Source organism: Falco cherrug, chromosome 5, assembly GCF_023634085.1.
Source record: "Falco cherrug isolate bFalChe1 chromosome 5, bFalChe1.pri, whole genome shotgun sequence".
Lineage (NCBI taxonomy): Eukaryota > Metazoa > Chordata > Aves > Falconiformes > Falconidae > Falco > Falco cherrug.
The window spans coordinates 54933668-54958216 of record NC_073701.1 but is presented as its reverse complement, the minus strand read 5'-3'; the positions used below and the strand labels follow the sequence as shown (position 1 = coordinate 54958216).

General features: G+C 41.1%; 1 protein-coding gene across 2 annotated transcripts in view; it reads right to left on the bottom strand.

Moving 5' to 3' along the window:
- Nucleotides 1–24549, bottom strand: part of SRGAP1 (SLIT-ROBO Rho GTPase activating protein 1) — a 150415-nt gene that overhangs the window by 12929 nt on the left and 112937 nt on the right. Inside the window, exons 11-18 of one of the 2 annotated variants that reach the window (XM_005444071.3) lie at nucleotides 24334–24361; nucleotides 21732–21834; nucleotides 18045–18105; nucleotides 17807–17884; nucleotides 16127–16261; nucleotides 5526–5631; nucleotides 1833–2057; nucleotides 659–738 (exon numbers count right to left, since the gene is read on the bottom strand). In XM_005444071.3, the coding sequence (XP_005444128.2) occupies nucleotides 659–738; nucleotides 1833–2057; nucleotides 5526–5631; nucleotides 16127–16261; nucleotides 17807–17884; nucleotides 18045–18105; nucleotides 21732–21834; nucleotides 24334–24361 (816 nt within the window). Of the gene's footprint in view, nucleotides 1–658; nucleotides 739–1832; nucleotides 2058–5525; nucleotides 5632–16126; nucleotides 16262–17806; nucleotides 17885–18044; nucleotides 18106–21195; nucleotides 21230–21731; nucleotides 21835–24333; nucleotides 24362–24549 lie in introns of both variants that reach the window. The other variant, XM_005444072.3, reaches the window with a different exon arrangement.

Genomic DNA, 24549 nt, shown 5'->3' with positions numbered 1-24549 from the left:
GGCAGAAGTTACTGGGAGGGACATCTGAAGGATGGTCCAACTGAAATATGTCAGTCAAATACACCTTCAGGAAACTTGGTTAAAAAGAATTGGTATGATAGAGATGCATCAAATTTTTCATTCACATCTATCATACCAAGAACTGTCACAGTTTATGTGATTAATAGGTACAGCAAATGACTATTGTTCAAAGTTTCATTGTGGGGGATACACACATGTTTTTCAGTCATTTTAAATCCCTTTGATGGAACAGCTTTTAAATTCACATAAAAATAGAGCCCACTGAATGGCATATATACCTTAGTTGAAGTATTTAAAGACACTTTTGATAAGTTTAGTTTTTGTGGACGAAATACAGTCACTAAAAATGTTAACATTATATCAGAAAATAACATGTGCTGACCGAAATAGTTTCTCTCTTGCCCTTCCTGTGTCTGGGCAAATCAGGAGAGAACAAGGAAACAGCTGGTCAAACACAGATGAATCAGTGTGAAAAAGCACACAAACAGAGATTAAAGATGCTGGCTTTGCCACAGAACACCAGGACTGAAATCTCCTTCTTTCAAATAGGACAAAATTAGGAAAGGAAGAAGGTTTCCCGCATGGAGCACCTGTAAAACTTACTCCCATCAAAGGCACAGCAATGTAACAGACATACCGTCTTCACTGGTATGGGGCTCTGTACTAGCATCCTGGTCCACTTCCTCTAATGTACCATGTTCACTGTATGGGCTGTCACTGAAGGGAAACAGAAGGTTGAGGCAGAGAGAGAAACCACACGTATCAAAAATACGCCACCCCTATGAGATTATTTACAATTATTCTTATAATGTTATAACGTTATGTGCAACATAATTCTCATGACATTCTATGAATGTACAATTACTGAAGAAGCCTACACACCTCTCCTTCAAACAACATTGTCAGTTAAGAAGTTCCCAGAACCTTTGAATCCTTGAATTTATAAAAGTGTATGTTGCTAAGAGAATGTCCTGGTTTTGGCTGGGATAGAGTTAATTTTCTTCCTAGTAGCTGGTACAGTGCTGTGTTTTGGATTTAGGATGAGAATAATCTTGGTAACTCACTGATGTTTCGGTTGTTGCTAAGCTATGTTTACATTAAGTCAAGGACTTTTCAGCTTCTCATCAGCACAAGAAGCTTGGAAGAGACAAAGCCAGGACAGCTGACTCAAACTGGCCAAAGGAATATTCCACACCATATGATGTCATGTTCAGTATACAAACTAGGGGGAAAGCTGGCCTGGGGCTGCTGCTCCGGAACTGGTGGGGCATCGTTTGGCGGGTGGTGAGCATGACTTGCTCACTTGGTATTGTGCATCACTTCTTTTATATGTTGTTGTTTTGTTGTTATTATTATTATTTTCCATCTGTTTCTGTCCTATTAAACTGCCTTTACCTCAACCCATGAATTTTACTTTTTTTTGCCAGTTCTCTCCTGCATCCCACTGGTGGGGTGGAAGTAAGAGAGCAGGTGTGTGGTGTTTAGCTACCCTGCTAGGTTAAACCATGACAGAGAGGAAAGGAGCAGGGGGAAGGCATCATAAGCTGAAATTTGTTAAGGTGGTTCACAGCCAGAAAGCCAATTTCCTACTTGGCTGTGTGCTCTGCACGGTACACCTGGAATTCTGGCTGCATCTGGCTGCTTCATGGTTTTTTATAGCTAACACTTTACTATGCAAACCTAAATGCTCTTCACATTTATCTTCATAAATCTATTGCATGCGAAAGTAATTTTGTATTACAGGAGTTACCCAGACAAGCAGCCTAATGATTTTCTTAAGGATAAGATAGAAGGGTAATACTCTGACTTACCAGTAGTCATCTCCAGCCATGCATTTTTCATACACTGGGCCATCAAGTTCTTTAGCATCTGGAAAAATAGCCTCATGATGGATGATGATGGTTTTGATTATCTCATTCACGTGTGCCTGACAAGATACCTGGTCTTGTATGTCTGGAACAGGCATCAGGGTTGGCCCAAAACAAATGGCCAGGTTGTACGGATCCATCATGTTTTCATCACTGTACTGTGAAAGGCTGTTATAACATAAAAATAAAGAAAAATTGACTTTTCCACTGTGACTAACCTTATTCTGAAAACTGGAGAAACTTTATTTTACATCACAGCTTAAGAGATCTCCTGTTTTCCTTGAAACTTAATCCCACATAAAGTAACAAAACAAAAAAAGAGGGTTTTTTCAATAGGCTATATACATTATAAAGTGAGTTTAGAGCACATATATGTAAGCATATGTATGTGTTCCCACATTATTGTGTTTAGTGTACTATGATCTAATGGGCTAATGTAAAATGCATGACCTGCTGCTGCTTCTCTCTCATCAGTGCTTATCCCTGGAGGCCCAAGAAGACAGGATGCAAAGTGGGTATACATGCCTATCATTTCTCATCAGACTTCAATGCATCTCTCCCATCAACTGGCTATATAACTTAGGCAGACCGGATTGTCTTCTGGAGGCAACTAAGTTCCTGGATCTGGCAGAGGCTCTTGCAACTTCTGGTTTGCTTTTACCATACAACCCAAAATCCCTGAGCATGTTGCCTTCTGCCCACAAACTCCCACAAGTTTCATTTTGGAAGTGTCCAAATGAAAGGCTTTGATTGTTCTTATTAAACAACTTTTGCAAGCTCTCCTTTCCGCCAGAAAATGAAATATTACTAGTTTTCAATTTTGATTTTGAATGAAAAGTTGCTATTTATTTCTTTGTTTAGAAGCACTGACATTTCTAGTGGAAATGCTGGCTTTTGAGTGGTTCTGTTCAGGGCCAGTCAAACAGAACCTGAAGCACTGGGATGTCCTTTGCCTCAGTGTTGCTCTGCACTCTGTAAGGCATATGAATTATTATGTCTGGTTGTATGTAAATACAGCATCATATTCCCTTTAGAAAGGGCATTTTAGAGAGTGCTTTCCATGTACAAATAATACAAACTGAAGAGGCAAACCTTCTAAATGACTTCCCTCATAACTAGCTCCTCTCATAACTAAAATTCATCATGCTCTCCTCTTTTTTATGCCGTGATTTATTATGTCCTGTGTGTTAATTGGAGACATCTTGTTGTACTGTTTTATAAGGTGATTTTGCCTTTCTATGTGTGCAAGAATGCGTAAAAAAGATTGTATCTATCATTGTGAAACATGTTAAGTTCTGCTGGTGGCTGGAGACGTGGTGCTCCTCAGGGCTCAATACTGGGGCCAATACCATTCAACATCTTCCTGTGAATGACCTAGACAATGGGGTGGAGTGCACGCTCAGCTGACGTACAAATGATGCCACACTGTGGAGGGGCAGTAGATATGCTGAACGTCAGGGTTACCATTTTGAAGGACCCTGACAAGATGGAGGAATGAATGAACAGGGAATTCATCAAGTTCAATAAGGATGAATGCAAAGTCCTGCCCATGGGATGGAATAATCAGATGTATTATTACAGTCTGGAGCTGACTGTTGGATAGCAGCTCCCAAAGGAAAGCACTGGGAAAAGCACTTCTTGGACAAGGGGTTGGATGTGATGCAGCAATTCCATACGCCCACAAAGAAGGCTGGTTGCATACGTGGCTTATTAGGAAGAGCAAAGCCAGCAGGCCAAGGGAATTGATTATCGCTCTTCCACTCGGTGCTCACGAAGCTGGACGTGAGGTACTGTGTCTTGTTTTGAGAGACTGACAAACTGGTACAAATCCAGCAGAGGACTACTGACACAGCTAGGGAGCTGGAGCATGTGGATTATAAAGTGAAGTGGAGACAACTAGGTTTGTTCAGCCTCTAAGAAGAGAAGGCTACTGAGGAATCTAGCTGCAATCTTCTACTATCAAAATTAAAAACAAGAGAGAGTCAGACATAGGTGCACAGCAAAGGGATGAGAGGCAATAGATTCAAGTCACAACAAGAGATATTCCAATTGGAAGTGCACACTATATATATATATATATATTCACTATACGAGTGACCAGGCACTGGGACTGACTGCTCAGAGAGGCTGTGGATTCTCTGCCCTTTGAGGTTCTTGACTGGACAGAGCCTTGAGCAACTTGTTCTAATGTTAGAAACTTTAAGCAGAAGGCTAGACCAAATGAGGTTTGCCATGAGGTCCGATGACTTCATGTGGCCAAGCAGGCATAACTGCATATGCAAAAAGCAGAATTGGATTTGCAGAAAGTCAGAGGAATGTTTTTCCTGTGGATGCACCAAGAGCAATTTGGAGGCAGTAAGGGATTTAGGCTGCTTTCTGCATTGCATTCCTGTGGAGAGCACAGATGTAGCTAACAAGACCATGTAACAAGCACAACCTCATACAGCTCTGGTCAATCTGTATATCTAAGTAGAGGAGAAGCTGTGATATAAGCCTTTGAGACATTTACACAGCGTCACTTTTGGGGGATGAATTAATGTTTCAAATGAATGGTTATTTTCATAAAACTGTAGATCTCTGCCCCTCTCTTAAATATTGCTTGAAAGTGGTTCACAAATTACTAGAAGAAAGGAAATGGGAACAGCTGTGAATACAGGCATGCACACATAACCGGGCTGAAAGACCCTGTTTCTATAGGAACAGACAGGATGAATGAAATGAGGAAGGTCATAAAGACAGAATGAATCAGCAGAGGGCAAATTTAGGGAAAAAAGAGGAAGAAGGCAATACAAAATCAGATATAAAGGAAACAGACAATATGACAGCAGAAAAAGAAAAGCTAGAATCAGGGCAAAGTGCACAAGAAGCAAAATTTTCAGTGAAAATACCGGGGGTCAGCAAAACCAGAGAGGGCTGTGAAGGACTGGAGGGAGAAACACAGTGTAATTGCTCAACCTGTCTTTTATTTTCTTTTTGAGAATGAAGAAGTTTTTCTGGGATGATGAAGACTTGAACACCACTTTCCCTTTCTCACACAACCCTCCTTCCAGCAGCTGCCTCTGTTTTGCAATGTGAGAACCAAGCTACTTTATATCGAAGCATACACAGGGGATGCATGTTCTCTGTACTGTAGCCCTATCGCCAGAAAATAGAAGCAGCAACACAAAGTCTCACCCTAGCAGTTCCTGGCATCAAATAGGTAGCTTGTAGTGCCTGTGCTGCTTGAATATACTGTTTATTTTTCCCATTAGGAGATTAAATCCAGCTTGAGATACGGAAAAAAATTTTCTACTTTTAAATTACGTAAACCATGTCTAATGTAGATACAGTTTGTATTTGTTATTTTTCTTACCAGCTTATTTTGTTACTGGCTTCAATGCTGTAGCCTCCCCATTTCAGACAACAATTTAATCTGTCTTATTACAACCTTGCTCAGTTTTGGACAAATAGAATTTTAATTTGAATGAAAACTGGTGTTTTCCTTCTATTTTCATTGCCTATTAGAACATCATCTTTTGTGTTAAATGGAGCTTAAATATAAGTTCTACATACAGCATGAGTAAACCCCAAGAACTTCAATTCCAGCAGAGGAAGGCAGATAAAGACACAGTACCTCGGGAATTATAAAGCACTTACTGGTTGAGGAAGGCGAAGAGGTATCTCATCACTATAAGGACCGACCTGGGCAAAGTGAGGAGGAGTTTGCGGATGTGAAGAGCCCTCTCATAGAGATTGTCTATTCCTGAAAAAAGAAGAAAGTATTTTAAGTTCCCTTTCATATAATGGTCTAAAATAGCATTCAGTCGGTTTACTCAATTTACTTCGACTCTTTACCATCACATGGACGTAGCCAGTATCTTCTCATTTTGGCCTATTAGAAAAACAAGATCTAAGTCCTTCTCTCTCTCATTAAAACCACAGTTTTAAAAGGAACATCTTTAAATATCAGAAGTCACAAATCTGCCTAAGTCAAATTCTGGCCACTGCTTAAGCTAGACAGCTCACAAAACCACAGTATCAGTACATAAATAACCTGAGGGAACCAAGGAGAGATGTTTGCCACCAGTTTCAAATACAGATTCCTTCTCTTTATTTGAACGCTCATATCAGATATAATATTCCAATCACCAAGCTTCTCTAATGAGTTTTCTTAACCAAATTTTCAGCTATAACTCTCTTAATGGCTAAGCAGGAGAAAGGCCTTATGTCTTACGGTGTGTAAGCAACAAACACAAAGACCAGATGTATTTTCCCAAATGACTTCATAGCAGTCCACAAAAATTCTTCTGAAGCAGGCAAAACAAGGTCAGCTTAATAAAAGCATCAGTTTCTAATGTCTTATAACAAGGATACATTATCCTCTACGTTGGTCAGAACGATGTGGCTGCAAGTGGGACAGTGATGGGATAAAAGCATAAATTGTTTTTCAAAATAAGTAATATCTCAATTTTTTACTCAGTGTGTTTTCTGTGTAAATGACACTGTCAGAAACAACCTAAAATTTCAGTAATGCTTTTTATGTCAGCCAGGAAAGAATGCTGCAATTAACCACATCTAGGGGAAATCTTAGCAGACTGCATAAGAAATACTGTCGAGTGGCACTGAGATGGCTATTAAAAAAACTGGAGATGAGAAACAGAAGCTGATTCCAATAGCTGAAAAGCCATTTGTACCCCAAAATGTGGTATTTAAGAGTACGCATTTAGAATAATTACATAAAAATGTGCTAACTGTAAACAGAGTTTTTGGTGTTTATTTGTGCTCTTTGCTATGGCTGTTTCTACCAATCAGTGTTTATTTGTAGATGCAAAATGTGTGTTGACTTATGTTTCTTAGAACAACTGGTGTCTAGTAATTAGTATTTTGGTACCCAGTACTAAGCATAAGCACAGCACATTGGCAGCGATGCTTCTGTTTACCACACAGAAGTGTTATAGTACATTAGGAAATGCCACCGTAGTAAACTGTGGGTGCGGGAAACCTGTTCCTACATCTGCACTTACAGGAGATTCCACTGTCTCAACACCACTAGTGCGCTGGGAAACAGAGGGATGGGATGAAACTCAGCTCCTTGAGAGTTTCTGCAGGAGAACAGCCCACCACTGCTTGCAAGAAGAAAGTCCATTTGGATTGTGGTATCTACTGCAGGAGCAGCAAAGCGGAACTCCCACAGGAGATAAAAGTCTATTCCCTAACAGAGCAGCTGAAGGCTGGAATGGTGTGTCCCTGATGAGATGCCACAGAGCTGGCAGGAAAAAGGACTGCTAACAAGTTGTATGATTTATAACCTAGTGAGTCACACTGAACACAAACTCTACCTGAAAATCAGTTCAGGCCACTACATTTTCTTAAGCTGAAATTCATGCATGAATCAAAAACAGTAATTTCTGGTCACTGGTTAAGGAGTCCATGGCAGGGAGATGCGAAGCCTGGGAGCTGCCTGCACAGCAAGGTTGTTGCACAGAGCAACGATTCTCCTCTCCTTTTTTGGTGCATACCACATCTTGCAGGTATCAATGCTATGTACCCTCACATCTGCACTGTAGTGCCACGCTGCTGTTCTGCAAAGCCCCCAGCCACTAGCTTTAGTGCCAGGCCTTTCTCCTCCTGCCTAAACTAAACCACACCCAGGCAAGAACCCTGCCTGCACCTGCAGTCCCCGTTCTTCTATACGAAAGCAGCTGCTGTTACAGCTAGGGCACCTTGTGGGTCTCCAGCTCAGCCGACCTTCCCCCTGACCAGCCTGTCTGTGACTCTCTGTACACAGAGCTGTAACTCTAGTCCAGGGGTCCTCAAACTTTTTAACCAGGGGGCCGGCGCGTGGATGCAGTGGCAGGCAGTCATCTGCGGCTGCTTGGTTCCCCCCCCAACCCCCGGCGGGGGGGTCTGTAAATACCAGGGGCTGGACTGAGGACCCTGGGGGGTCGTATCTGGCCTGTGGGCCGTAGTTTGAGGACCCCTGGTCTATGTGGGTTTGAGCCTGTGTGCATGTGCACAGGTGGATTTTCTGGAGTGGGGCTGAGGGAGGCACGTCCAAAGGTGCTTTTGTTACATCTTCCAGCACTCCCGCCTCAGCAGCACTGCCGTGCAGTGCTGTGGCACAGCTCCTCTCCAGCCCTTCTGCTGGATGTGGGAAGCTGGAGGGAAGTCGTGATGCAGCACCTGGACCTGCCTTCTGCATTACAGTCTTTCCTGGCCAATGCCTTGTGCTGCAGACCTGCCTCTTCCAGCCATTTCTGGAGACCAGCCCTGGACCACGTTCAGTCATTGCTGAACTCAAATCAGAGCCGAGAAATGCACTGGCTGGGCTCCCCGGTGGGTCCAGCAGCTCTTTCCAGCAGTTGTGCTGCCTATCTGGATGCAATAGCTCTGTTTAAACCAGTGAGCTAAACCAGGATGGGGCACACTCTTTAACACTGGCAGGCAGCTAACACAGTAGTTACTACACTCTCCGCTGTGCTTGTGGTTTGGGCCAACTACAACTCTTCCAAGCAGTTCCTAGACATGGTTCGCAGGGTGCATGAGCCAGGAACTGGTCCCACTAGGCAGCACGGACACAGCAGAGTAGGTACAGTGAGTGGCTGCATGGCCATGTGTTGAGCTATCTGTGCTGCCCTACTAGGAGCATGATCAGTACGAAGTATTAGCAGGTCACCTCTACAGTGAAGCAGTTACAAGCTATACATGCTGGAATGAGGTGTGTGTATTTCCAATACCTTCCTGGTAACCCAGTTCCAGCTTCCATGAAAGCCCCCCTTATTGAAAATCCAAACTACTGCCAAGTGGTAAATTCATGTGCTTTCCATGCTATTTCAAAAGGCTCGTTTTTCTTTCTCACAGCACTGATTTGGTTTAAAGGAGATAGGTAACAACGTCATGTATTTGTATGTTGCTTTTAAATGAGGGGCCAGATTTCATAGTTGCGTGTATGCTGTGTGTGAGTGTTTGGGCACATAAGGAAGGAAGAATGAAAACAGAGTGATCTTTCTGCACCCAGGCAAAAATAATTTGCAGCTCTGCAGCTTCGCATGCAGAGGGAAGAGAAAGCATTGCTTTGCCTCCACAGGCTCTGCTTTGCTGAAGAGCACCTCAGGGCAGAGCGGCCATCCAAGCTACGAGCTGCTGCTGTGAAGAACCACTGGCAGGCCCAACACTGCAGAAAGCTGGCTGTGTCTCCCCTCTCACAGCACTTCTGTCGTGGCCCTCTTTTCATTACTTTGATTTTCAAGAACTGTAATTAGCCCTACCTCAGTGCCTGGTGAGGTATTACCCATTTCTCAGCTAAGAAAACTGAAGTGCTGATATTACACGACTTGTCCTAATAATGCAATTAGCTGCCAAGCAGAAACAGAAATCAGGGGATTTGAAAACTGGTTCATTACTCTAATGATACAATAAGACTCACATTCCCAAACACACGCAACAGGACAAGCCTCTGGCAAGGCCAAGCACAATGAGAACTAACATGTTTTTTCTGACTGTGGAGTGAAGGAGGGAAGGGAGATGTGTGTGAAGGACACATGAATATCAACCACAAATCAAGACTACCATCAGGTAAACATCACAAATATAAATGGTTATTATTTTTTAGTTCCCAGTTCTCAGAGCAGAGCAAAACTTTTGGAGCTCCGGTCTGACACACCTGCCTTCCAGACCCGTCTCAGCCACCGAGGTCAAACCCCCAAGCAGAAGAGCTTTCTGCCAGCCAGACGTGAAGGAGTTTGGTGTGGGAACACTGTGCTTCTGTCAAAGTGGAGCTACAGTGCAGCCCAGAGCACAGGAGACATTTGTGGGGTGAAACAAGAGAAGGGGAAGAGGCCAGCTTCTGGGGCTTCATGACTATAGCACTCTGTGCAAGAGCTGGGCACCTATGTCCAAACCTATTAATGTATCTTTATCAGACAATAATGGAACAAAGCACCCTAATAATATAAGGACCTTGATTTTCTGTGTATCCATAAAATTATCTAGGCATCTAAGCATCAGAGGTACTTGGGATCTAAGAAGCCTCCACCAGCTGCTGCAGAAAACATTAAAAAGAGAGCTCAAAGGACTCTTCAGAGGTCATTTAAATCTACAAACTCACCCTTCAACTTCACCTTAATCACCTCTGAGAGACAGCTGTCCAACCTGTTTATAAAATCCTCCAAAGAGGCAGATCACAACCCTCACAAGAAAATCTGTTGAGGTACAAACTTGCATTGCTGTTGGAAAAGGATTATTTATTCATGTCCCACGTGGATGAGTGAATCCAGATGAGACTAATGTCATTGTGTAAATGAAAGAATTACTTATCAGCTAGCTGCCACTTTGTCAGCCATGAGCTAAGAAGCAGTTCTCAATAGCATGAGATAAGCATAAATGCTAAGTACTCAAGCCTTAAAAGGTGTGATCTTCAGCCTCCAAGAACCCTGGAACCTGTTCTGGAGAGGTGGTGTCACCTTTGCTTACTGCAGAGACACACAGAATCAATGAATGTCCACTTTTCCCTTCCACGAGAGATAACACATTTTAACCGCTTGGTCATTCACGATGAGTTTTTTGCAAAGGCAGACTCTAAAGTAAAACAGATCAAAAGTGAACCATCTGCCTCAGAAGATCAAAGGAAAGCTGAGAGGGGAGCAAACATGATTACTAACATAAGCCCCTAAATACAAATAAAACAAAACTAAATTATAAATAAAGACAGGGATGCAATCATCCTAAATAACATTAAGAAAATGTAAATTGATGTTTAATTAAGCAGTAATCCTGAAGTAGTGGAGCATGTAAAAGGCAATAAATATTCAAATATATAAATGCAGCGCTTTGGTGATGGAGAACAAGAGACTTTTGTAAGAGAGCAATTGCTGGTGGTTACAAAATATTTTGGGCCAACTGGACAGCTATGTGCCTTTATCACTCTGGTTCAGCTAAAAATGCTACAAAAGCACTGTACTTTCATTGGTCTTGGGTCTACTCATGGCCTCTCCTGCACTGGTGGTGAGACATGGTTATCCAACAAGAAGATTCAGCCTGGGAGCAGTCAGAGCTCAGAAACATGAGCGTTGTGTACGCTCTGCCACCCTGTGTTACCAGACAGCCCCCATGGGTCAGTAGTAACAAAAGGATTGCAAACATTTGGCAAAGGGAAGATATTACCAATCAGAACACGTGGAAGGAGAAAGCTGGTGTCAGCAGTGAATGAATTGTGCTACATCAACAGCCGGTGCTGTGCAAGGTAAGCATATTTCACAGGCAAGGGTAGCACAAAGGAGGAAGAAGCAAGCAAACAATGGTAATGTAAGACATCTCTCCTTTAGGACCACTGTTTTGAAGGATAAAATCCAGTGTGATAACTCTATGTGGGGGTCACTTGCTACTTCCACTTGGTGTGGTGGCTACTAGGAACAGAATGAATGCCTAACATGTATTTTACACACCTGCTGGATGTCACATGGGACTCAGTTACATTTGCAGATGTAATTTTTATGATCAGTTTGCAGCTGACAAGTAATCTTCATGAATATGTATTAGTGCTGAAGTTAACAATTTGTGCCTCTTTCCACTCTGGTAGATGAATCCAATCCAACTCAAAGATACGTATACATTAACTCAGCAATGCCACTTACAGCTCTTTCAGATCTATTTAAGAAGGCATTACAGGAGGACAAACACAACGGTCTCCACTGTCACTTAGGGAAGGAAGCTGTTGTCATTTTGTTGAAACTTTTTCAGGAAGAGTTGACAATTCAGAATATAGTTCTTTGCTTTTTAAGTAATGGGCAATAGTCTGAGAAAGCAATAAAATAATTTCCTTTCATAACATTTACGCCTTTAGGTAAATAGGCATTGCTGGCAGCAAGGGACTGAAATGAAAATCAGAAGGAAAAAAGATGTAAGTTTTCATCCAGCCTGGCATCTTAGTATATCAAATTTAGGGCAAGGGAGATGAAACCATGAAGAATTATAATGACCTGAGCAGAAGCTAAACAGTCTGGGTAGCTGAGATGTGTCTGCTGCTGCATTGCACAGCTATGTATGTAAATGTGAACTGTAATTCACATGTCTAAGAACTGACACAGGAGAAGAACTGCAGTCCCCCAGCAGTGAAGGTGAATTATGGCCAGCCCTAAGCACAGCTTCAGTATCTTCTGTCTTCACCTAACTTCTGTTACGAATATTTTGCTTGTTTCTACAAAGGGGCAGAAAAAAGAGTGCAGTGCAACATCCCCCCCCCCCCCCCCGCCTTATTTTACCCTCTGGATTGCCAGATGCTGCTGGGAGCAATAGTAGCCACTGCTTTTGCTGACAATGCAGAATTATGGCCCGTAATCAGATGGATTCTTTACGTTCTGTCCTATGAGAAGTCATAACTCAGCCCAAATTTTATCTAAAACAGTTCATAAACCCAAACAGAGTAACATTGTTCTCATGAGTGTAATTAATACAAATTGCCCTAAAAGTCACAGTCATTTTGCACTGTTTCGACTGTATTTACAAAAGGGAAAGCATTAAATCACAATGCTCTATTTCATTTGGAAATATATGCATAAATGCAAAAGAATTCCTCAGTGGCTGTACTGAGGAAAGGTTCATTTTGCAGCTGCAACCTCAATTATGCTTGACATCCATAACCAAGTACTTCAGTTTCAAGGGGTTTTTCACTGGCAACGTTACATTTCCATATAAAATGTGTGACATTCTGCCCTTTTACAGTTTTATGTGAACATTAACCTTATGAATTTGCTTTCTCACTCCCCCCCCTTTATAACAATTTCTGCCAATGATTAGGAAAACCACACTGACATTTATCTTGAAAAACTATTCAAAAACAACTTAATGTTTATTCCTTTCCTCACTGTTTATCAGACAGTGAATGCAATATGAATTAAGAGTATTTAAATCCTCACTGTTTATGAGACAGTGAATGCAATATGAATTAAGAATATTTAAACCCTCTTAATTAAAAATTGAAAGCTTTCTGGACTTTACATATCAATAGTGATCTAAAGAAGTTACAGTGCTCTCAGGCACTCAGGACACATGAGCAGAGAAAAAGAAATTAATGCAAACAGGTTCAAAGTCTGAATTGGGAGAAAAATCTTGCCTGCACTCTCTTCCTTTTTGCCAGACATACAAAGCACTAAGGTTAAAAGATAGCAATGGAATGGGTGTTTGAGACCAACAGTTTTTGATAGTATGTGCCAAGTAGGTGCTATTTAAACTAAACTGTGACAGGTAGTCTATTCTGAAACTCTTGTAGGTTTTTTGGTTTGTTTTTTTTGTTTGTTTGTTTGTTTGTTTTTTGTTTTGTTTTGTTTTTTTAAAAGCAGCATCTTATCCCTGGAAGTGGTAGACCACTTAACAAAGTACACAGACTAGGTACACAGCTGTGAAAACACTCCACCTCAGGCTTCTCAGATAATCAGAATATGCAGATGCACAGCTCTCTGTTCCTAGCATGCAGGTCTGGGGCTGGCTGTGGATGCAAGGCACAAGAGATGTTTCTTTCCCTCCTCATACAACATTCAAGCCCCCCACTGTGACAACACAAAGTCAACTCATCCCAATGTGCTCAAAGCAAAAACTGCTTTTCCAAAGGGTTTTTGTTCCAAAGTGAAAACCTGCTGTGTTCCAAACTTACTGCTCCTCCCTCTGCTGGAGGCAGGTATTGACATACCATTTCAGAGTGCCCCTCGTGATAACCTTGTGGAAACCAAACCAAACAACAAAATCATCCTACCCTAGCTTCCTCCAAAACCTGCCAGACAGATCTGCGACTCTTACAACACATTATCAGGAAGAAAATCCTCTGCTTTCTTCTGCAACAACAATAGCAGAAGTCAAACCTAGCAGAACTACTCAGTCGTTACACCTTGTTTTGACAAACTGTCATAGAGATGATAATCCAGACTTAAGACAGCCTCCAAAAACAGCCAGTCTAAACCAGGATCAGATGGCAACACCTCTTTCCCAATAATTGTCTCATTGTAAAATGTGGCATCGAAAGGCAGTAACTTTGTTCCAGGCTAGTCGTCGTTACCGATTTCAAATCTGCTGGATGGTACTATTATTCAACAGAAAGGCTGTCAACTCTTCTGCAAGAAAATAATCTGCTGCCTACCTTGAACATGCAATAGCTGGACATGCTCAAAGGAAACCAAGGCCTAACGCTAAGGATCTAGTATTCATTGCTGTTTTTCTTGAGGTTCTTTGTAACAAAAGACCATTTGGGGATACCTGAACTGGATCCCTCTCAGACAGTGATGCTCTGAGAGATTGGTGAATCTCTCCTGCCTCTGCAGGTGCCACGTACACATAGTACACATTGAACTTCCACCCCTCTGTCCAAATACTCCATCCTGTCTTCAGAAGCTTCAACGGTGAACTGAAACTCTTTGAAATTATCCAGGTTCCCCTTCCTGGAACACATTTAAAAAGTTGTTCTGTGCAAATATTTTTCCATCTCCTAGCACTCACCTGTACAATCTCTGTACGTTGAATACTCATTCTTGATATTTTACAATTCTATTTAAAGCTTTTCAACATAGCCATACCATCTCCACATGTAAGAACCGCCACTTATATTTTTCTTAATACTTAGTCAAAATAATAAAGTCATCAAGAGATCCAATGGGCAGAATCTGACAGCAGAAATTTTGAAAAGGAAATGTGGTACAAATGTTTAACGATGAAAGTGATTAATCATTTGAACAGCTTATCCAAGAATGTCGTAGATTTTCTGTCAACTGAAGCCATTAAATCAATAATTTTTTTCCAGCACAGACGCTTTAATTCATCCAGAAGTTATGGAAATCAGTGCAGGATTATTAGGTAAAGTTCCATCATGCCTGTCATGCAGAAAATCACTCAGTCAAAATGATCCGGTTTTAGATTTCAGTTTCTACGACTCACAGACATTTTCTGGGCTGTGGCACCGCAGTTAGCTAAAGCTGAACTCAGGTAGAACCAAGATCATGGTTCCTAAAGAGACAGCGTGCCCCTCAGCATCAGGGATCCGACTGTTAAACTGCAGTTTTGAGGTCCTTCAGGACTTCTCAGTACCACCGAGTCTGTAAATAGCAACAGCTGCAGAAAACCCCGCAAAAAATGAAACACAAGGTATTGCACACAGAGCTGGTCAAAGCAATCCATGTATTTGTAACCTCCAGACTGAATTACTGCAATCCTCCGTGTGCGGAAAGGAAACCACACATGTTGGGCTCCCCCAGCAAGCAGCAGAAAGGCCCATCTGATGGCCAGCCAAGGACACTGTGCACACATCGATCTGCGGTCCTGCCTGCTGGGCTGAGACCCCTTTGCCAAAATAACATGGTTTGGAGAGAGCCTGCCCTAATTAATATCCCAAAGGGCTGGCCCTCGTTACCTGTGAAACTGCCGCTTTCTCCATTTGGCTGAAGCAGGCAAGCTATAAAGGAAAGGTTGAAAGGAGGAAATTTTTCCGCAAAGCTAGCACCTCTGACCGCTTCTAATGGACCCACTGGGAACAGTAAGCCTACTGATGGTTGGCTCAGCCTCACCCCTCCTCAACATCTGCCGGGATCTGTGAACTGGGAGAGGTTTTGTGCATGCCAGAGCAATTCACTCATCCACTGTGAACTTCCTAAATTACTACAGCCTCTCTGTGTCCGGCTACCAACACCAGCAGTGCACAGACAGACCCAGGCACCACTCCTCCAACACATCCCATTACGACTTGTGTATTGGAAGGCAGACTGGGCTCTTCTGCAGACAACATCTAGCTGCTCCCCCCTGTTCTCGCATTGAGGGGTTTTCCTGCTGATTGGGTCGGGGTTTTTAACCCGAGCACAATAAAGGTCCGGAAACACACAAAGTTGAGCAGTTAGTTACTTATTCACCAGTGCTGACTCCAAGCTGCAGGGCATGAAAACCTTTGTGAAAAGTAACGTAGGCTGTTTGCATGGTCATGACTTCATCCCCTTCTGTCTGCCCCAGTGCACAGAGGAAAATAATAATGCATTTAAATTTAACTATCTCCTGTATACCAAAAGATATTCTTCCTGCCCTATTAAACAAAGAGTTGTACTGTACATTAATCCCACTGGAAAAAGGGAACAACCACAGCTGCGAGTATGACTAATAACTGACCTAGACTTTACAGATGGCAAACAAACTGTCTTAGAAAAATCTGTGAAGTTAGCGCTTTTTTCAGGCCGCTACTGTATATGTGAAAGTAAAATTTTATTGAGAAAGAAACAGAGATTTCTACTTACTGATACAAGAAATAAGATCATTAAATCTTTCCTTAGGAAAGACAGGATTTTCCAGCCCTCGGAAATAGAGCTTCAGTACTCCAGCAACTGAGTTAATGTCATGGTTACTTTGGTCATCTGCCAAAGGATTTTCACCTTGAAAAGTAAATAAAGCGAATGAAACACACACGCAGGAATATTTTTGCATGCAAAATTTTTATGAGTGGTTTTTTGGCGGTTTTGTTGTTGTTGTTGGGATTTTTTTTGTTTTTAGTGTGTGGGAGATGGCAATAGAAGCATTCAAGTAAGGTAATAAACACTGATTTAGAAATCCCAGGCTACGAGTAAACCAAAACTAGCATCCTAAATTAAGCTTCCTTTAAATTACATAACCTAGTGATCTTCTAGGTCCTGAACTTCCAACTAGGTATTTATGGATATGTTGTAATTTACAATTAGTAAAATGGAAAAGCCAAATTTTCTTAATTAAATAGGGTTTCTCAGACTATTCTTTGGGAGCTTACATAAAGAAAATTGAGTTAGATAACTCTTTGAATTGGAAACCTGTTTTCATTCTGAAAAATTAAACCATTCAGGAATATGTGCAACCATTTTGTGCAAACACTGTACAGGAACCCAAAAGCCTAACTGAAACCTCAGCCATGGCCATTTTAAAGACTTAATCTTTGTTTTAAAACAGTTCAAAATGTACGTACCTTCCAGAACAACACTACATAGGAGAAGCAGTTAACAATAAGGCGTATTTAAAAGCTGGAGAATAGGAGGATGTGGCTTCCTTTAGCTTGTAAAAACATTTGTTTCATATGACTTGTCAAAGATGAGATCAACTTTAACAAGATATATAACTAATCTTGGGGAGAAAAATACTGTGTGTATTTTTTCATGCTTTTAGTCACAAGACTTATTGCTCCAAGGGTTTTCTCATTAGCAGATGATATGCAAAAGATTTTTCTCGAAATAAAAGAACCAGCTTCTAAGACCCAAGAAAAGAGAATGTAAGATTTTAAAAAAATGTAACTAGTATTGTTTTAACACAATTAGGGGATTGCTGGATCCTGGCTCCCCTTGCAGAGCAAACCTAGGCTGAGTGTTGCAAGCTACTCATGTTTAAAAAGTTGTTTTCACTTCCTGGTATCTCTCCTGTAATTCCTTCTGCAGGGCTGCAGTTTACCTTCAGTAATGAAAACAGTGGTTGGAAATGGAATGGCTCTTTCACAGCCTGTACGCTCATTGATCATGATTCCACTTTGGCAGAAGGACCAGAAAGATGAGCACTTGTATTGCAGAAGATCAAGTAACAGGGTTCTCAAATTGTGTTAAGTAGTCTCTTGAATCTAATTAAAACCCACAACCTTTCCTTTCTGAGGATCTTTAAAATAAAATATAGACAAACTATTACTTGCAGTTTATCATTAACAAAAGACTAAAGTTTACAGTTGATTCAAGAGTCATATGTCTCATCTAAAAAATTAAAAACAACCTAAAGCTCTTAAGACATAACAGGAAAAGCATGTACACGTCATCACTACACTTCATCTTTAAGCATATGACGGTGCAAAGTTTTAAGTACAGTATACAAAGTGCACACACACTGCTTAAACAGCCAAGAAAGTAATTAGAATTTAAAAGATCTTTAAATATCAGTTAGTAAGGTGCTCAAATAAATGAAAATGCAATTACCTCTCTCAAATGAATTTTTAATATCATTGACTTCCACCTGGGAACCAGACACCCTAAAAATTCCCTGATGCTGAAGACCTGTAGCAAAGATGGGAGACAGTGGTGAGAAATGAGTCTAGTTTTTAAAATACTTTTAATCTCTATTTTAAAAACAAAGCTGTGGTGATAAATGCATTATGCAAAAGATACACAAAAAGTCAGGCAATAGTGAAATGACATAGTATGTTTCAAAGCTTACCGTATAAATTGATAAATCTGATACAGCTTTCCACAATGAGAGGAATGACTTGTCCTGAATCCTGAAAAAACAAGAATGAACTGCAGATTGGAGAGAGGAAACCTCCCTACTCTGGACTGAATGTGAAAATACATTTTCTTGGTCAATTCAAATGGACATACAGTGCTGGCAAAAAAACACATAAGAAAATACCATTTTTAACAGAGTTCTCTTCCCATTTAGGGAGGGAGGGAAAGGAACAGGCGAAGAGAAAGGATTACAGTTCTTCATTAAAATAACTGATTTGGGAAATTCAGAGACTTCACTGTCTACCTCTGACACTGTATCTGGCTAACACTGTATGTGACATCAAAAGCTCATGCATGTGTTTTAGAATTTTGAAGCCAAATGAGTTAAAGCAGTGAATTTGCCTTCTAAAAAGTTTTATTATTAAGAATAAAAATTCATAATGAAGGTGATCACTCTGCATCCATTTAACTTACCTTTCTTTTCCTGGTGGAGAAAATGCCACACGGAACTAATTACACAGGATTACACAGGACCTAATTCCTTGAGGTACTTCCCCCCCACCCGGTAAAAAACGTTGATCACAAACAGAGCCACCACATGACACTGCATGGGGTACCAGGTGCCTCCCTCCACACCTGAGAGCGCTCCCATGTGCTGTGCTGATCTGTGTGGCATAGGGCAGATGATGGCCTGGCACATTGCTTCAGACTGCTCTAACTAGCTGGTAGTATGCTGGTGGTAAACCTCAGCCACTCTGAGCTGAGCGTGTGGTTCAGCTGCCTCTTCTGTAGGCACAGAGGTCCCGGGAAAAGCACGTCACAGCCTACACCTCCCTGCCTGCAACTGGCAGAGCTCAGGAATCAAAGCTCCCAGCTTCTGCCATGATACAGCAGCACGTCTACAGCTACATCTTCAGTTAAGTAGAAGTGTTTTAATAAAAGAGAAAAAATGCTTGTGATGGGAGGGGAGAAGATGACTATACACTAGTTTTCAGTGAGTTGTCTTTTACTTTTGGAAAATCAGCATTTTAGAAGAACTATCACAGTCCTTTGTGTGTTTTGGCACTTTAAAAAATTTGTTTTAACACAAGCACATTAATGACTACAAGTCATCAAATATCTATTAAAGAAAAATCACATGATTAAAAATTATTTAGAAAAGTTGGTGCTTATGCTGGAAAAATTACTGTTTCATAAATAATAGGTACCTCTGAAATTCTTGTCTTGGAAGCTATAATTTTTCTTTCAAAATGAATTTCAGTTATGTAAGAGCTCAGAGAATTGACTAATTCATTTGGAAGTTTAATATAAAACCAGTCTGTATTACAAAACCATGAATTCAAAAGCACCCTGTAACTAAGAATAGACATTTCCTCTTACAAACTAGTACTTCATTGTCATGCTAAATTACACTAATGGGAAATTTATGAATTAAGCCCAAGTAGAAGAACAGCTAACTACTAAAAAAAGTTTGAAAAATAACACACAGTAAAGCAATGAAACAATGTACTTCCTGAGATAACCTAAGTCCTGATCTTCCGTGTACTCCATGTTGTTTTAGTGGGGCTTACAAAAGACTGTACCACTAACTATGCTGTTTAAATTGTAGCTTGTTTGTCTTTTAATTTAAAACCTAGCAAAGACTGGCTAGCCAAGAGCCAGTAATGTCTGGATGAGCATTTTCTGTTTGAGTTGTATTGTGATTCAGTAGCAGCTGAATAAAACCACCCCCATGGAACAGGTCAGTTGCTAAACCCAGGAATACTTCCATCTTCACCAACACTGAGCAGCCTGGCTCTCCAAAAAAGCAGAGTATTAGAAAACATGCACAACATGCACCCGTATCTCCTGTTAGTACACTGGTTCATGCAAAGAATGTAAAGCCTTGGGAAAGATAGCGTTTGCAGTAAGAAATTAAAACAAAAATATATTACTTTCATACCTGGTTTTGGAGAATCTTTTCACAACCGCGCACAACTTTGTAGTTAATCAATTCCTTGAAATAATCTAAACAGCTTTGTGTTTTGGATCTGGTGACAGGAAAGTAATTTGAAGTAACAATCTGTGTTGGTGAAATGTCAAGAACAGTGACCCTACTGCTGCTGTGAATTTAATCTGATGTGTGTAGTCAGTGAATGTATGTTTGGGACTAATTCTAATTTCTTATGATGCAAAAATGTAACAAAAACCAATTTGGTGCAATACTGTATTTCACTAGCGCTAATCCTTTTCTGACTGTCAAAATGACTCACCCCTATCAGGAATGACTCGGTCTTCGGGCAGGGATGCTTTCCTAGGTGAGCTCCCACAACAGCAAACCTGCCATAAGGCTACCAGCTTTCTTTTCCTCTTTCCTTTTGAAAGGCTAATCATGTAGGATTCTCCACTTGCAAGTAAGCCCTGTCACCCACACTGCCATGCAACATAACCCTGTTCTCTGTGAGAGAAAATGATGGGGTACCATTTCTCCTGATTTGCTTGTGCTTCTCTAATCCAGGGGCTTTTTGTTGTGGGAGTTTCTGCTTCTTTGCTTACTTTCATCCTTGAGCAAGAAACTGTCCATGATATTAATTTCTTACATCACGTGATGATTTCCTGAAAGTCTTTACACCTCGCAGCACCATCTGCATAATAATAATAATAGTTTTTGCTATAGTTGTACTGAGGGTGGCTGAAAGCTTGATTCAAAGACAGCTAAACTGATATGATGCCACTAAGTACAGCATTTGTTCTGCAAAAAATTTGTCACTAGCTATGCTGCACAGGAAGAAGAAAAACAAATGCCTGTAACATTCAAACCCAGTGCACAGACCTTGCAGTCAAGAATTTAATTCACTGTGTTTATAAATGCACTGTTACATATTTTTTGAAGATTTCTTTCCCTTAGCTCTGTCAGCTGGTGTCCAGAGGTGCCAATTGATTGTGATGGGCAGGTGTTTGTTAATGAATAAGGAAATATCCATCATTTAAGACTACAATCACTCCAGAGTTGTGCTCTGGTTCAGTTTTGCCTACTGTACTCGTACACTCATTTCTTAATGCAAACTTCTCCCTCCAGCTCCGTGGAAGAACTAATTTTGAGCCAGGCGTGAATGCAACCCGAGAGCGAGGTGGAGATGGTTCTCTTGTCACCAGAACTATACCTGATGTCTTGTGTGAGAGTTCCTTCGGCCTCGGCTAGAAGCATTATTAGGAATAAAAGTATAAGAAAGAAGAAGATAGTAAATACAGCAAAGATACAAGATCCAGAATAGTGGTGATCACAATTTCACACAATATAATACATTCCTAAAGTCATAGGCAATCAAAAGCTGGATATCAAACCCAGGGCAATACTGCCTCCACAGACTTTGAATACTGAATGTAATGAAGATGGCAAGCAGGAAATTCTGCGGAGTCGTGGGATGCACCACTACATCCTATCTTCTACACAATGCTAAGTTTCCTAATAAAGCCAGGCTGCAAATACTATCCCTACTTGATTAACAAAATCGTAGGGAGGCTAATGTGAGAAATTCCTCTTTCCCTCTGACTTCAGGAAGTATTATATTGATCAACCGGGAAAAAAAAGAGCCCCAGGACAGACTTAAACATAATGATCTGCCTCAGCTCACGTGAGGTGGTGACCATTATAGTAAGAAGTGTTAGGATCAGCCACTGGTGTGGCTGGTGCCAGTACCTTGATGAATGACTCCAAATCACCATTAAACAACTTAGCACTATACTGTGATCGGGGTCTGGGCTTCCTGTGTTTCTGGGGCTTAGGGGGAAGATTTGGAGGCCTAAGGGAAGGGAATATGATTACTGAGCAAGGTAGAATTAAGTGACACAATAAAACGAAATGTCTGTAAGCTCATGGCAAAACAACAGAACATTATAAAGGGAGAAATTAACACAGTACTTATCAAATAAAGACTTCCCATCAAATTTAAGTGTAACAGTGATTAACGAGTAGAGAACTCCCCCATGAAAAATGCATTACTTATGGATAAATAATGACATTCTTTATGAGTCACTGCTTTGCAGTTTTACCATATACATTTATTCCAAACACTGCACAATCGGAATGGCCTTTTTTGTGGCGGTCACGCATGAAATGTGCAGCAACCACTGGAATTCATCCTGCCAGCCATGGCAGAACACAGGCCACTCCAAGCACCTCTTATCAAGCAGAAAAGTTGCTTCATACTGGAGAAACTTCAAATGCAAATTAAAGCTGCTCAGCACACTCCTAAGATACTTCAAAACCAAACCATCTGCATTTTCAACTAGAGCCAGGAAGGCTAAACAGCTTTAGCCTTCTACATCCAACCATCAAGATCTTCACCCATGAAAAGAAACATATTGCAAATTAGCTAAAGGAATTAAAAGAATACCATCAACTTGAAACAAATAAACATAAGCAGCATAACCAAAAAAAAAAAGGAAGAACACACAAAACTGGTCTGCAAAATGTTTACCTAGTGTGTTACACATGTGATAGTGACAAATGAAAGAAATTAAAGGGAATAAATATTGTTCTCTAGGTCAGAATTTATTTTGCGCATGTCATGCCAACAGCTACATGCCAACAGCTTCCCTAGTTCCACTGCACCAGGAGTCCAATCTTTCCATAGGTTTTTCAGGAATTAGCAAAAAATCAAATGTTTCTGGGGAAACAGTGAGAACAGTAACACATAGAGTATTTAATGTTGGGACTTTGGCCTGTTTGGGTACTATCCGGTATTTGCAAACTCATCTTTAAAGATATCCTCTTCCCTTCTGCAATTTAACTTTGACCTTGAAGTACATCTCTGTTTGCATGTCTCAGAGTCTGGAAACTTAACTGAACCTTGGGGCAACAGGCAGGTCCCAGCTGCAGTGGGGGAACTCGTGCTGAGGAATGGGTGGGCAGGCCTTACTCGCTCAGTTTCTCTCTGTAAACGACCAGCTGTGAGAATATAGGAGGTAAAATGGTTTGAAGCTGCTCCCTCACTTTACTAAGGTAAAATCACTGCCTAAATCCATCGTCTTCTTTCAGCTGCTTACACAGCAGGGAATTTAGGATGATGTGAGCCTGAGGAGTCACCTGCTTTGGAGTCAAGAATGTTTTTCTGATTGGACATAAGCTTGCTGACTTTCACGCATTCCTGGTAGCATCTGGGGGCAGAGTTAAAGGCACAGGTCTCAGAGTTAATGTCAGCAATTGGAAAGAACGCTCTGATTTGTTACTGCTTTTCAACTGGGGTCATGTAAGGAAAGATGGTAAGTTCAGCTCTACAGAGCTAAAATGGACCATGGACTGGTGGGAGAATGGCTGGCTTGAAGTCTGTAGAGTTGTCCCCAGGAATATGGGGGCCAGGCACAAGAAATTATACAAAATCGAGTGGTCCGGCAAAGGCAGAGCCAGATCCAAACTTCTTAGCTGGAGCACAGGACTTTTTTTTTTTTTTTTTTTTTTTTTAAGTCAAAGTTGAGGGGTGGTGGCAAAGCCATTCATGACCAGGAAGCAAAAAGGAGAAAGAGGAGGCACTGAGCAAGGATGTACTGCATGGAAAGGGAAGAGCAGAGTGGGACTAGGAAAGCTGGGCTGAATGTTCCTGCTGTCATCAGGACCAGAGGGGTGGTGTCTGTCGCAGTGATACACACAAGTGGCAGCTGCAAATCCAAACAGTTGCCATTGCCGGCCCAGGGCCTGATACCCTGGGGGCTTCAGCATCCGTGTTTATGTTGGGAGGCAGCACTGCAGATGTACAGGCATTACACAACTGAAAAAGTATGTGCTGCACAAAGCAGGGAGATCTACTCCTGTATCCCTTTTCTTCTGTGAATATAGAGACCTATTCATGTATCAAACACAGGGATGTTGGGGGAGGCAGGTATTCCTGTCCAGAGCTAGGTTATCAAAGATGCAGCCTATCCCCTAAATTCATGTCTGTATCAGAGTCTTCTGAACTGTGTATATTGACCAAATGAATTACAAACCGTGAGAAGCAAAGCGCCCTGCAACTTTCAAATTTCCTGTGTGACTCAAAATATTTTTAAAGGCCTCCCATCTAGTCCCACCTTTGACAATGGCCCAAGCAGCTCACAATTGAGGAAAATGAATATTCTGGTCCTTTACCCTTCAGCATGCAGAAGCAGAAATGCTGAATGTTAAAGCACACAGGGCCTGGACACAATTTATGTAACAACAGCAACAACAACAATGTTATATACCCTTATGGACTTATTCTAAAATTTCTAATTCCTATGATTTTATTACATTTGCAACTAAATCAAGTCAAATAAAAATATCTTACCTTGTTGTCATGTATTCAGCCCTGTGACCTAGAAAAGTTCAATAAACAGGAAACAATCATTTGTAGGTTTTAGGCAGATTTTTTTTGTATCTAAACTATGCTTGGCAAATTACCGTTAACCCTAACTTTCACATTACCAGCAAAAGATAGACAACTATACAACAAACAGGGTAGTTCAGTTACCTACCATCTCCACAGATACGTGTAAAATATAAA